The 13,272-nt window shown below is 38.9% G+C and overlaps 3 protein-coding genes across 9 annotated transcripts in view; 1 reads left to right on the top strand and 2 right to left on the bottom strand.

Annotated features, from left to right (window-relative positions):
• kiaa1328 (KIAA1328 ortholog) overlaps nt 1–2,663 on the bottom strand; it is a 57,628-nt gene extending 54,965 nt beyond the window's left edge. For all 4 annotated transcript variants that reach the window (XM_030728527.1, XM_030728525.1, XM_030728526.1 and 1 more), the window contains exons 1-5: nt 2,557–2,663; nt 2,128–2,163; nt 1,753–2,021; nt 1,015–1,115; nt 698–813 (exon numbers count right to left, since the gene is read on the bottom strand). In XM_030728527.1, the coding sequence (XP_030584387.1) occupies nt 698–813; nt 1,015–1,115; nt 1,753–2,021; nt 2,128–2,163; nt 2,557–2,611 (577 nt within the window). In that variant the 5' untranslated portion in view covers nt 2,612–2,663. The remainder of the gene's footprint in view (nt 1–697; nt 814–1,014; nt 1,116–1,752; nt 2,022–2,127; nt 2,164–2,556) is intronic.
• An 86-nt stretch (nt 2,664–2,749) lies between these two features.
• tpgs2 (tubulin polyglutamylase complex subunit 2) lies at nt 2,750–9,811 on the top strand. Of its 3 annotated transcripts, XM_030728845.1 has the most exons (8): nt 2,751–2,948; nt 3,059–3,138; nt 3,228–3,315; nt 3,486–3,626; nt 3,796–3,909; nt 4,038–4,201; nt 4,592–4,814; nt 9,761–9,811. In XM_030728845.1, the coding sequence occupies exons 1-7, from the start codon at nt 2,858–2,860 to the stop codon at nt 4,808–4,810; spliced, it is 897 nt and encodes a 298-aa protein (XP_030584705.1). In that variant the 5' UTR covers nt 2,751–2,857; the 3' UTR covers nt 4,811–4,814; nt 9,761–9,811. The 3 variants fall into 3 exon arrangements, with proteins under 3 accessions (XP_030584706.1, XP_030584705.1, XP_030584704.1); XM_030728846.1 differs by lacking the exon at nt 9,761–9,811 and having other exon boundaries at nt 2,750–2,948; nt 4,038–4,202; nt 4,557–6,691; XM_030728844.1 differs by lacking the exon at nt 9,761–9,811 and having other exon boundaries at nt 2,752–2,948; nt 4,592–6,691.
• On the bottom strand, nt 4,516–10,612 carry aqp7 (aquaporin 7). Of its 2 annotated transcripts, none has more exons than XM_030728842.1 (6): nt 10,150–10,612; nt 8,753–8,879; nt 8,481–8,618; nt 7,903–8,021; nt 7,536–7,753; nt 4,516–7,365 (listed from the first exon to the last, which is right to left on the bottom strand). In XM_030728842.1, the coding sequence occupies exons 1-6, from the start codon at nt 10,285–10,287 to the stop codon at nt 7,179–7,181; spliced, it is 927 nt and encodes a 308-aa protein (XP_030584702.1). In that variant the 5' UTR covers nt 10,288–10,612; the 3' UTR covers nt 4,516–7,178. The 2 variants fall into 2 exon arrangements, with proteins under 2 accessions (XP_030584702.1, XP_030584703.1); XM_030728843.1 differs by lacking the exon at nt 10,150–10,612 and adding an exon at nt 9,368–10,141.
• Nucleotides 10,613–13,272: the final 2,660 nt, after the last annotated feature.

The following is a 13,272-nucleotide window of genomic DNA, read 5'->3' as shown; positions in this document are numbered from 1 at the left end:
TCCATACATACATAATTTTCTTCTGCTTATACTTTCAGGGTCGCGGGGGGGCTAGAGCCTATCCCTGCTGTCATGGGCAAGAGGCAGGGTACACCGTGGACATGTTGCCAGCCTGTCACAGGGCTAACACAGAGAGACAGACAACCATTCACACTCACATTCACAGCTATTAGAATCACGAATAAACCTAACCCCACTAACTGAATGTCTTTGGACTGTGGGAGGTAACTGCAGTACCCGGAGAAAACCCACGCAAACACGAGAAGAACGTGCAAACTCCACACAGGAAGGTCCAGGCATAATTCAAACCCAGGGCCTTCTTACTGTGAGGCAGCAGTGTCAAGCACCGCGCCACCGTGCTCCCCTGAAAGACTTATTTTCTTAAATATTTTTTTAAAAATTTAACTCAGCTTTAGCACAATAATTCCTTCATTGCATTTTCAATAGCGTTATTATGTGATGACACGTGTTCCAAACAGTTCAAACATCATTAAATAAAGGCAAGTTGTCTGATGAATATTCAAACAGAACTAGATGAGCTGATCTGCTTTCATTCATTGTGAAACATACACTGATGCAGCTGTTTGCAACAGCACAACAACAGTCCTATCACTTCACTTAAAAATAGTCACCTCAAATAGCCCACTGGAAAAAGCAGTCTAACTCACTGCAGCATTAGTTTATTTTGAAAGGATACTTTCCCTTTCCTGTGCTATGAACAGGTTCTGTTGCTCTAGCTGCTGAATCTTGCGTTCAAAATTTCCCTGTTCGTCTTTCAGACGCTGCACCGACTCTTCTTTCTCCTCGCTCACTCTGGAGAACCAGGGAAAAAAAAAAAAAAGAGGTAAAATATATATTATAGACTCCAAAAGGAGGAAAGATACAGGAGGAAAAAAATAACTATTTTAATTTCTGTCAAAATAATTGTTTCATTGTACATCCTGTATAATGACAATAAAGGCATTCTATTCTATTCTATTCTATTCATTCCTAAAATACTGTCTTGTTGAATACCTAGCTAGTTCTTCAATGAGGTTTGCAATTCGTCGTTTATCTTCAGGACAAAGGTCTTTCAAACAGACCTCACTCTTAGCTTTGCTGATTTCAGAAATTACCTGTGAGAATATGAGAGTAACAGTTAAGTTATATACAAATACATGAATAATGAATGAATACCTTTATTATTTTATATAATACAGATTCATTAATAAACAGTAGTACTACTGTTTATAAATACTCACAGGCCACTTTATTAGGCACACCTGTTCAACTGCTTGTTAATGCAAATATCCAATCAGCCAATCACATCACAGCAACTCTGTGCATTTAGGCATGACAACATCATCAAAAAGACCTGCCGAAGTTCAAACCAAGCATCAGAATGGGAAGAAAGGTGATTTAAGTGACTTTGAAAGACATGATTGTTGCTGCCAGATGGGCTAGTATGAGTATTTCAGAACATGCTGATCTACTGGGATTTTCAAACCAAACCAACCATCTCAATCATCTCTGATGAATGTTTCCAGCACCTTGTTGAATCTGTGCCATGAAAAATTAAGGCAGTTTTGAAGGTAAAATGGTGTTCAGTCCAGTACTAGCAAGGTGTTACTAATAAAGTGGCCAGTGAGTTTATTTCTGTTGTCAGTAAGACTATAAATGAACTATATTAACACAAAAACATTGTATTAGATATTACCATGTAATCAAAAATTTCACCCACTGAGGGAAAAGTGGGAAAAAATTGTGGTATACCTGTGAGACAGGGAGGAAAGTATCTGAGGAAAGGGTTTGAGGTGTCATCACAGCAGCATTGTGGTGGACAGACACTTTTTCCTTAGTATAAGCCCCTGAGTGATCACTTTGTAAGTGGTTCTGCTTTTTGACTTCTGTTCTTTGTGTGGCTTGTTTTTTACAGTCAGAAGTACCCTTCATTCCCATCTTGTTGCCTCTTTTCTTAGATGCCCTGCTGCTGACTGGTCTCAGGTTAAAAGGGGCCTGACTCTTCACCTCTCCGTCCACCCCTGTGGCAGTTTAGAAGAAAACACGTCAAGGACAAGAAGCGGATGCTATTTGATATGATACATACAAGTCTTACAGTTTTCAGAAACTGCTCACCACTGGACTCACCAGGAATAAACACCAAAGGCTGTTCATCATCTGACACTGTGAGGGTGACAAACAGGAACAGGATGGAGGCACTTAAATTAACATGCAAATGAAAAAGCTGCAGATGTTTTTTACTCTGTTTCGCATTAGGAGACCTAACAGGCCTGGTTGATAGAACCAGAAAGCATGAATACCGTTACCTCTAAACTTAAGGTGAATAATTAACTATCCAAAGTCAACTTATCTTGAAATAAGTGCTAAGTTAAGCAATCTTTGACTCAACTGTGATTAGCTACAAGCTGTCTCACTTCCTCAGAGAAAACAACTTTCCAGTACTGACACAAAAGTAACACTGTACGCTCCTTCGGAAACTTTTACAGCTTAATGTGTGATTTATACAACTGTGAAGCGGTGAATAAAGATAATGTAGCTCAGAAAAAGTTAATATACCGCTATTCATCCAAAATATCCCCGAATTTTCACTCCTTTCCGATGCTGCCGCCATGTTGAATCAACCGCCACCACTCCCAGGGAGCCAAGCGTTGCTAAGGAATAGATGTCACGCCTTTCTCTTACAACTGAATATCTGATTGGTTACGTTGTAGAACAGTGGCTTTCTATTGGCCTAAATGTGTGTCCGTTTTGCGTCACTTCTCCCGTCGTGTGCGTCTGCAGCTGAGCTATTTGGAGCACGGTGAAGGATGCGCTTCGGAGATCTGCAAAGGATGCAACCCGGCTTTTGTGCACATTTATGATCGAAATCATCCAAATGGACGAAACAAAGGAGAGCGTAGCGTTCAAGGTTGCTGAAAGGCTGACGCTTGGCATCACTCGAATACTCGGTGTGTATTATGGTCTTTGCATTGAAACGAGCGCGTTAGCTAGCAAAGCATTGAAGTCTGTGGAAAAATAGATTTTAATAAATGTCATGAACTTGTGCTTGTTGGGGCAGAGAACATGCCTGGTGTGGTGGATGTGCGTTTCGCAGAAAGGGAGCCTGCAGAGAAGAGGGGTTTGCTTTCATGGGAGCAGGTGAAAAAAAAAAAAAAAGATAGAAGTATTTTGATTTGGTATCATGCCGTTGTCATGCGTTATGCATTTTTTTTGTGTGTATTTCCCAGAAAAACACGTGTATTTTACCAGAGGACCTGCGAGATTTCTATCTGACAACTGATGGCTTTACACTGACGTGGAGCGTTAAATTAGACAGTAGGTTTCCTCATGTGATCAGTGTGCAGTCACAGTCTCAAAAAAGTCTGTTTTATTATTATTTATTATGTATTGTTGTTAAAGTAACACTGTTAATGAAAATGGCACTGGAGCTTCTCTGCTCCTCTTGGCACACAGCCCTAAACTGTGTGGATGTGCTTGTCTTTCAGGTGAGTGTGTTCCCTTGGGTTGCATGATGATTAATAGTGTGGCCAGACTGTGCCCGCTGCTCCAACCCGTATCACTTTTCTCTCTGCCCAACGCGCCCTCACTAGCTGACCTAGACTGGGAGGAGAGCAGCACAGAAAGTGGTAAAATTCACCTGCTGGATCCTCATGTGAGATCCTCAATTACAACATGTCAGGTTCAATTATGTTTGTTTACAGTACGTGTGCTCAGTTGTGCAGAAAGCAGGCTAATGAATGAGCTCTAGATTGGACGGTAAATATTTATTCAAGATTCATTAATGCTATCTATCAGGGTCGCCGCATGTGCCCGCTGCGCCTCATTTTGACTCCCGGAGTCGCATCTTCGAGCTGGATTCCTGTGGTGGGAATGGCAAAGTGTGCCTAGTCTACAAAAACTGCACTCCAGGTGCTCTATTTGCATATTGTATCTCTCAGAAATTTAAGTAATAATAATAAATTAAAAAAAAAAACAAGTATATTTAACATTTAAAAACAGTTTTGCTTCCTTAAGCTATTGTCCTTGCTATTTTCCAGGTGTGGTTGCTCAGAAGAGTGAAATATGGTTCCTCGACCGCTCTCTGTGCTGGCATTTTCTGACCACAACCTTCACCTCTTACTACCGACTGATGATAACCCACCTCGGTCTGCCTGAGTGGCAGTATCTTTTCACCCCATATGGTCCCAGCCCCCAGGCTAAGGTGCCAAATGGCATTTTTAATATTTAGTGATACTGTTAACAACATGTGAAGTCATTGCACATATATAAATAGATTTTATTCAGTATGGTTTGTTTACACTATACTACAATACTGGCAGATTTAACACTGTTTTAAACAAAGCATAAATGGGTTTCATCACAAAATCTCAAACAGAAGAAATGCAGACTGGTCATTTACATGAATATACTCAGCGCCATATATTCCAGACAGAACAGATTTAGCATTGCGGGGCCAATGAGTAAATAAAGTAGTATTCTGAAATCTCTCTTTTAGATTACTGACACATTTTTGTATTTTTTTCATATGTATTTTTGTCCACATACCTACATAGATTATCTTAAATTATCTTTATCCTGTTTCCTGCTGCAGCAGTGGGCATCCCTCTACCAACCCCTGACTTTCAACTGTGAGCTCAGCTTGGCAGATCCTGCTGGGGATTTATATCTGAACAAGCTGGATCCTACCAAGGCTTTCAAAGGCAAAGCCAAGGTCCCTGCCCCCAAGAAGAAGCAGTCGACACAGTGCAGCTCAGGGGGTGCAGCCAAGGCCCAAGGCAATGCGGGAAGACAAAGTGGAGCAAAGCGGTGAGAAGGTACCCATACGATGAAGACGTTTCTGCTAAAGACACCTTCACTGTCAGTCTGACCAACATGTCTGCATTTCTGCAATTCCCTCGTCAGCTGGACTTCATGCTGATTGACATGAATGGATGCTGTCATAGACTGAGTTGATATGTAGCCAGGGTATTTGCTGGCTAGACACAGTGGAAAGGTGATATGGACATAATACTAGGCAAAAGTGCTTCTAAACTTTATAGGTTTGAGGATCTGATGCCAGTTTCCCCCAAACCTGGCTTAGATGGTTAAAAATAACACTTTCAATAAATGTAGAAAGACACAGAAAATCCTGAATTTTATCCACCTTTTCATGCTAAATGTTGCCACAGAAATTAGTCTTAAATCAATCAACAGTGAGTTGTATCAGTGTAGATTCAGTACTTACTCATCTAATGTAGTGTTCACTACTGACAGCTAATGGTTAAAGAAAAAAAAAAATCAAAGCAGCCAATTTTACAATTGTACCACTGCTGTAACCGTAACAGACACCATCAGTTTATGTGGGATTTTCAGTTGCTGCTCATTTATGAATGCATTATACAAGTATTATATGCAACATGTAATTTGTAAAGGAAGTTTGGAAATGGGTAGATAACACATCTGTTTATGTTAAGTGACTGTAAACCTTGAGGAAGCAAGAAAACTTAATAATATGTCATTCACACCCTGCATGACTGTAACTACAGTTTGAAACTGATAATACTAACAGGGGTTTGACAGGTTTAACAGGCTGCAATACCAGATGCTACTGCAAACTGTTGTATGGACTCAACAGATGCTTTTGAGCTTCACTATCAACAAACGACTTAAGTGTGTAGACAAGCCTAAAACATGACATGCTATATTATAAAAGGACTATTTGTATCATTGTATCACTGCAGTGCCTCACGAATGCTGCTCTGTAATGTAAACTTCACAAATGAACACTGATCTCGTCCACAATGGCATCTGCTCAGATTATTCATCATGAGCGCGTGAATGTCAGACGTATATTTTAGCATTTTCCATTCTAATGGAACTCTAATTTGGCAGGAGGTGTGAATAGGTGTGAATGGTTGTCTGTCTCTGTTTCAAGGGATTTATACTTCTGTGTTAAATCTATGCCATAGGTACGTCATAACCACAAACCCCTCTGAAACCCTACAACTTAGCCTAGGCCCTAACCTGGTGTACACCTCCCTACGATGTACACTACACGTTGTGTCAAAGCAGGGACATCAATCATCGATTTTAATTGGTCTATTCAGTACTGTTGATTCCTCTTATGCATTTTCAACTACTTTTCTGTGGCTGGCACTGCATCTGAAACACCAGGTGTCAGCCACTTCCATAGTTTACATCATATACCCTACAAAAAATTCACCACAGAAGTCTAAATCAGTTTTAGCCCTGCTATAGACTGGCAGCCTACCCATCGTGTACCCCCCACCCAGCCATAAAGTGGGTAAGCAGTTAAATAAATGGATGGATGGCTGTTATAAGTATAAAGCTCAGCAGACCCAATCTCACATCTATAATTTTGGTTCAAGTACTTTTGGAGCAGTAGAAGACACATACTGTTTGTCTTTAGGCTGCTGTGCACTGGAACGCTAAAAAGAAAAATGTCTGCATTTGGCTATGCTGCTGTCCTCTCAAGCTGTGAGGAGTCATCTCCTACTGTGTGTTTGATTTTCAAAAAGATACATGATCTTTATTGCAGTATATGGAAGCCGTTTGCTTTTCTTTGCATACCCTTAAGTTTTTCCACAGTCATGAAGTAGCCCCCTGTTGACTGTTAAAGTGAATGATATTTGTGGTGTCTTGTAAGGTTACATCAGCTGCTATTGCAGTAATAAAAACAGAGCATGAGTGAGCGAGTTTGTTTTTGCTAATCTTTCATCTCTAAAATGAGCCCATCTTTGTCTTAAACCTTTTACTTTTATAGTAGCTAGCATGGTGATTCAAAGTGTGTAATAGTGTATACTTTATATGTATTGCAGTCTCTTTCACTTACACTAACTCTAGTAAAATAACTTAAGTAAGGGTGGGGAAATAATTTTCCCAGGAGGCCATAATTAGGGTAACATCTACTGTTACTAATAGCAGTCGATAAAGGGATAAAATTAACATTGGTACAGCCCTCCACAACAGTCTCAGTTTCTCATCTGGCCCCCTTGGGAAAATTAATTCCCCGCCCCTGACTTAAGTTCATTCTGAAATTGTGTTTAAAAAAAAAAAAAAAAAAAACAGCGAGCATTTTAGATTTAAACATTCTTATTTGCAAATGTCATCATGAAATGTTTCACCTGCATCCTAATGTCCACACAGCTATACACTTAGCTGTTAACACAGTTGGGGTGTCACACGCATACATTTGCACAGGTGTTTGTCTCTTTATCAAGAGGGACAGTCTCTTCCACTATCGCTCCATCCTGTTCGGACAGGTGTGAGTGATGCAGTTCCACAAAGCCCTTGTATAGCCCCGCTCCAAGTACTCCTCCAATGGGGGGAGCAACTAGAGGCACCCACCACCACCCATTTCCAGCCCTATACAGATAAAGCCAGAAAACCACAAAAAAGCAAATGGTTATTTCATATGTTTAATAATAATGAGCTGTTTTGTTGGTTTTTTTTTTTTTTTTAATTATTTTTTGACTTAACCTAATTAAAGTGAAAAAACAAACCAAAAAAGAAAACACTATGTCATTCCTGTATACCTGAACACATCAGTTCCCCAGCCTGCCATGGCAGTGAAGATCCTGGGTGCAAAGTCTCTGGTGGGGTTGATGGCATACCCACTGTTGCTGCCCAGAGAAATGCCAATGAGCAGCACCAGGAGACCTACTGCTGCAGGCTCGCTTTCTGCTGGGATTGGTTTGTTCTTCTGGTCGGATAGAGCCATGAGGCACAGTAGCAGCATCCCTGTGCCAAACACCTGCACCGCGCACACACAAACACACACAGCACAAACATTGGTCCAGAAAGATAAGTGTGTGAAAAATGATACAACAAAGAAAAGTGTTCGTGCAGAATGTGTCTGATGACAGAGATTTGTAGCTATAACACTTTGACTTCTAAGGCTACCTGGTCAAAAAATCCAGCCATCAAAGAGAGGTATGGTGCAGGATAGGTGGCAAAGATACCAGCTGTGGCCTTCTCACCAGTCACAGTCAGGTTTCCTCCACAGTAGTCATGAATGGCTTCTGCAAATGTTTGAATAAGATAAATAGCGATCGTTGCTTAACTCCAAGAAATCACAATAATAGTGATAAGGGTTTTTTTTGTTTTGTATTTGTATGGAAACAAGATAACTGCAGTAACAGTGCCTCCAGGTGTGTGTGTATTGTCTTCTACGTTGTGTTTTAAATGCTTTTTCTTGGAGGTCTTTTGTTGCAACACATGGTGGTGTAGTCATGCATAGCATGGGGAAACCTGGTGGGCTTCTTCATAATATGTTCCAGATGTTTGTAGTGCAGGAAAACATCAGAAAGTCTTTCTGGAATCTCGTTCTTTTGTTTTACTTATCCTTTCAATGACTGCACATTCTTTCGAGCTGAATTAGATTGCCCCTGCACTCACTCCCTGAGACTTTTCTCTTTTGTTTTTCAACCTTAAAAGTGAAACCTTAGTGTGTTGTAACACAAACAGTTCCATTTCCTCACCATAGTAGACAGCATAAATTGTCCCTGCTGCCAGAAACGACCCCAATAGCTGTGCCAGAAGATACAGAGGTAGCATCTTCCACTTAAGGCGATGAAACACACACATCGTGAATGATACTGCTCCATTCATGTGAGCCCCTGAAACAGCAAAAATAAATTAAAAAATCAAAACATATATATATATATATATATATATATACATATATATATGAGACAGCTCAACAATAATTGGAAAGCATTTCAATATTTTTTGATGGTATCATCTCTCATACCTGAGATCTTCCCTCCAACGTAAACCCCCATGGCAACAGCCAGTCCAAAACCCAGGTTGATGCTGAGGTAGTGTCCAAAAACTCCCTGACCAGTCACTACCTGGGCCACAGACCCCAGGCCAAATGACTGGAGACAAAGACAACCCATATACCCAAGATGCAGTCAATGTATCAAACAGCTGTATTGAACATAAAACTTATACTATAGCATTGTCACTGTTGATCTTATCCTGTCACTGCGGTAAAATGTAAATCAAACTACTGTAAATGTTTGACTATAAAAACAAAATTCCTCATGCTGACTGTTTTTTTTGTTTGTTTGTTTGTTTTGTCTTTCTTGACATATTACAAGATATCAGCTTATCCCCTACTTCTTGCACGACACAATTACAGGAATCCCGCTGGATTCAGTGTTTCAGCCACCACACTGACTGCTGCCAGGACATAATTAATTGGGACACGGTGATCTATTGCTGCTCGAACTTTAGCACGTTTCTCAGTTACACATTCTCAGGAAACCACATCACACATTCACACCAATCGCAGTCTAAAAGTAACATAACTGAGAAATGCTCACAGCACTACTCAAATAATGATTTGAACTTAAACATTTACATTCCCACGGAGCTTTATCCATTTGCCCATTTCTCCAGCATGGAACTGTAAACTAGCAAAAAGAGAAGAATACTACTAGTTAATCTTTTTATTTTTATTATTATTATTATTATTATTATTATTATTATTAGTGTTTTAATTATGGCACTGCACAAATATAAAAGACACCAAACTATTGAATGATCTTGCTTTTAAGGCTGTGTTATCAGGGTAAAAAAAAAAATGCTGACACTGAAAAAGCTAACTGTAGCAGGAAACAGGAAAAGTGTGGTTCCTCCAACTAAAGTCACGAGTACTTAGTATATGTCAGGATTCCTAATTACAAGCACAGTGTTTCTTTTGTACTCATGTTCATGATGTCTTGCCATCACTGCATGTATATGTTTCTTCCAGGCTTCTAAGCATCGAGCTTATTGTAACAGCTGACAGCTGATGTGTGACTTCTGCAACCCTCTCCAGCTGGCTCGCCATGCCTGACCATGCCTCCCCCTTCTGGTTCATTCACTGGCACCAACCAATCCCCACCCACCAACCCTGTCGCGTGACTGTAAAAACTGCTTGTGCCTTATCGGGATAAAGAGCATGACATTAATCATTAATAGCATATGGGTGATACAGATAAGCAATTATCTTGTAACAGGAAGAAGACTTGATAAATGAAAAGTGCACATATCACCAGAGTCGTGGATTTAAGAAGCACTAACAGTTTGCAATTACATATTACAATAAATATTTGAAAGCACATGGTACTTCGGAGGTCTTGTGTAATGCTGTATTCTTACCATCATGACATATGTGCTAAGACATTCAGCAAGTCCCACACGAATGAGGTTATTCTTTAGCCAAACTTTAGGTCGAGTTAGATTACCTCCCCTCTGCTGAGAGACCCCTGCTTTTACTGGCTGCACCAAGTCCTTCATTTCTTCTTTTTCTTCTTCTTCTTCTCCTTGCACCTTTTTTTTTTTTTCTCCTTGCACCTTTTTGATTTTTTTGATTTCTTTTTAAATGAGCAGAAACAAAGATCTACAAGTTCAGCCTCAGCTGAAGAATTTAGGAAGTGTCTCTCATGGCACACAGTAGTCCACAAACAAGTCGAACTATTTGCCTCCTACCCTCTAAAGTTTCCCTTTTTCTACTCACTTACTCAACTGTGTTTCTCAGTCTCTCTTTGTCACTCATATCTACTTGAAGTTGTCCACAAAAAGCCTTCAATGCACTCTCACCGACCTCCACCCCCTCGTCCTCTCTCCTCCTCCCGGATATGGACAAACATACAGCGACACACGTCCTCCCACAGCTTTCCTTTATCTATCAGTTTGGGCAAATTAAAAAAAAAAAAAAACTCTAAATATTTCTGTGAAGTACTTCATTCAGAAGTGAAATTCATTACATGGCTACCTACTAAAATGTTGAGTAAGATCTTTTTAATTCCTTTAATCTTTTTTTAATATAATCATAATATATAATTGCCTTATTAGTGATCTGCAAGATGGCTTTTATAGTATCAACACTTTAAGTTACTATGCAGACTTTGTTTAATTGTTCTGTGTTGTTTTGTGCATGTTCTGTAAACCTTTAATTATATAAAATGCTCTTGCCTTCCATTACTGGACTGGGATCAAAACAAGAAAAAGTATTGATTAAAGCGAGGCCTCTACAATAACACACCATCTGGACCACAGTAGCATTACAAAGTCCATGTGTGCTTATCCCTTCTAAACAAGTTAAAAAAAAAAAACATTAAAAGTAAATCAAAGTAAATTAGCTACAACTAGAGATATTTGTAGTAATAAAAGTTGATGAATACACACGAACACATTACAACTTTTCAACTGCAGGAATCTAATGTTAGTGGATCCTGGTTACTTCTGTATAAATAGCACATTTAATGATTTCAACTGTTTCTGATTCAGAACTTTATTGACCCACGAAAAAGGGCAAATTCTTATGGGAATTCTAAATATGACATTATAGTTTGCATCCCAGTATAATGTCACATCTGACCTCTGATCTCACTTTGACATTTCACATCTGCCTTTCTTTCAACTTGACCCCAAAATGCATTATAGCTTTAAAGAAAATATTGCCAAGAGAAGGAATGAGCTGCCTAGTTAGAAATATTCTGAGGTATAATATAATATATAATAAGCTCAAGTTATTCATGTCCTGTTATTATACAAATCAATACCTGTTATCCATTACCTACTCCTACATGTTTGTTTAATCAAAGTGAACATGTGTCATGCTGCCCTTATCAAGAACAACGAAAACAATATTAATAGAAAACATGAAAAAAAAAGTCTCATCCTGATGTGGAACAACTTCACGTACACTTACAAGTATATTGATGAGTATAAACTAATATATGCTTGAATATGAATATAAAGTGTATCTTATTTACAATATTATATAATGGATATGATCTATCTCAGTTGTGAGAGTAGATATACACCTTTTTATACTTTGTTGTAGAATATCATATTGAGCTAATGCACTAAATGTTTAAATAGGTCTCCTGATTTTTGTATCTTTATTTGTTTTGGATTTTTCCCATACCAACACATGACACAGCTAAATGAATCTGGTCAGTAAGCCAGAGTCATTAATTGCTACAGCAATGCGATTGTTGGCCAGTTGTTAGTTAAACCTTCAGGCTGTTTCTGAGACACAAACACTGGAAAGCACATGACTTCTGCAAAGCAATCATAATCTAAACATAACAGAATGCTGGTTACAACACTAATAACTCGAATTTAATATGAGTCTCTGATAGGTGAGTACAATAATGTGTTTTTATTTTTCAGTGCATTATTGCAGAAAGTAATTTACTGAAATACAGAATGGGGCCCGAAACACACGTGGCAACACTTGGGTGTTTGTCACAGTACCCTTTATTGTGCTTCCCTTTTCTCACTTTACACTCGCTTTTGGTTTCTTGGCAGGCATCCACCTCAGCTCACCTCAGTCCACCTCTCCTCCTGCCAGCTACTGCGTAAAAAGACAAAAACACATAACCAATCCCATGCCAGGCGGCTGCGTGCTGGACCTGCTCTTCCCTGTAGCCATACCCCAAACTACACCTGCCGCCACACAGAAATTTTAAACTATGCAAAAACATTACATTTTTTTAATATTTCAAATTAATTCACTTTAGAACTTAAACACAACTTATATTCACTATTAATCATTAGATACCCTGGTCAACTGCTTATTAATGTGAATATCTTATCAGCCAATCACATTGCAGCAATTCAGTACATTTTGTCCACGTCAAGACGGCCTGCTAAAGTTCAAACTGAGCATCAGAGTGTGGATGACAGGTGGTTATTGGTGCCAGATGGGTTGGTCTGAGTATTTCAAAACCTACTACTGGTTCTGCAATCTGCTGAGGTTTTAGCACACAACTATCTCTACAGTTTACAGAGAATGGTCTGGGGGGGAGGACTCTCCAGTGAGCAGCACTTCTCTGGGAGAAAATGCCTTGTTAATGCCAATGATCAGAGGAGAACAGCCAGACTGCGTTGACTTGATGCACTCAAAAAATTGAAACACTGGCTTTAATTAAATTTATTTTGTCAACAGGTTCCATGAAAGTGTATCATGTTAGTTAAAAGCAAAAATGTTAAGGTAATCTAACTTTATGAACTTGTATTACATTAACACAATGTGAATTGTACCACCTAGATAAAATTACTTTTGTTCAACAAGAATTATTTAAGTTTATCCAATCAAATTTAGTTATGTTACATGGACATAAATAATATATTTACAGGCTACATATTTTACATTTGTCCTTCAAACATATATTGTATTCATAGCAGTAAAATAATAAATTTAAGTTCAATTAATTAAAATACGTTTTCATCCAATTTATTTTATACTAATTGGTTTGACCTAATTCTAGT

This window comes from Archocentrus centrarchus, chromosome 5, assembly GCF_007364275.1.
Source record: "Archocentrus centrarchus isolate MPI-CPG fArcCen1 chromosome 5, fArcCen1, whole genome shotgun sequence".
In the NCBI taxonomy this organism is placed as follows: domain Eukaryota; kingdom Metazoa; phylum Chordata; class Actinopteri; order Cichliformes; family Cichlidae; genus Archocentrus; species Archocentrus centrarchus.
Note: the sequence above shows the minus strand (reverse complement) of the source record. Positions and strands in the feature narration are given on the sequence as shown.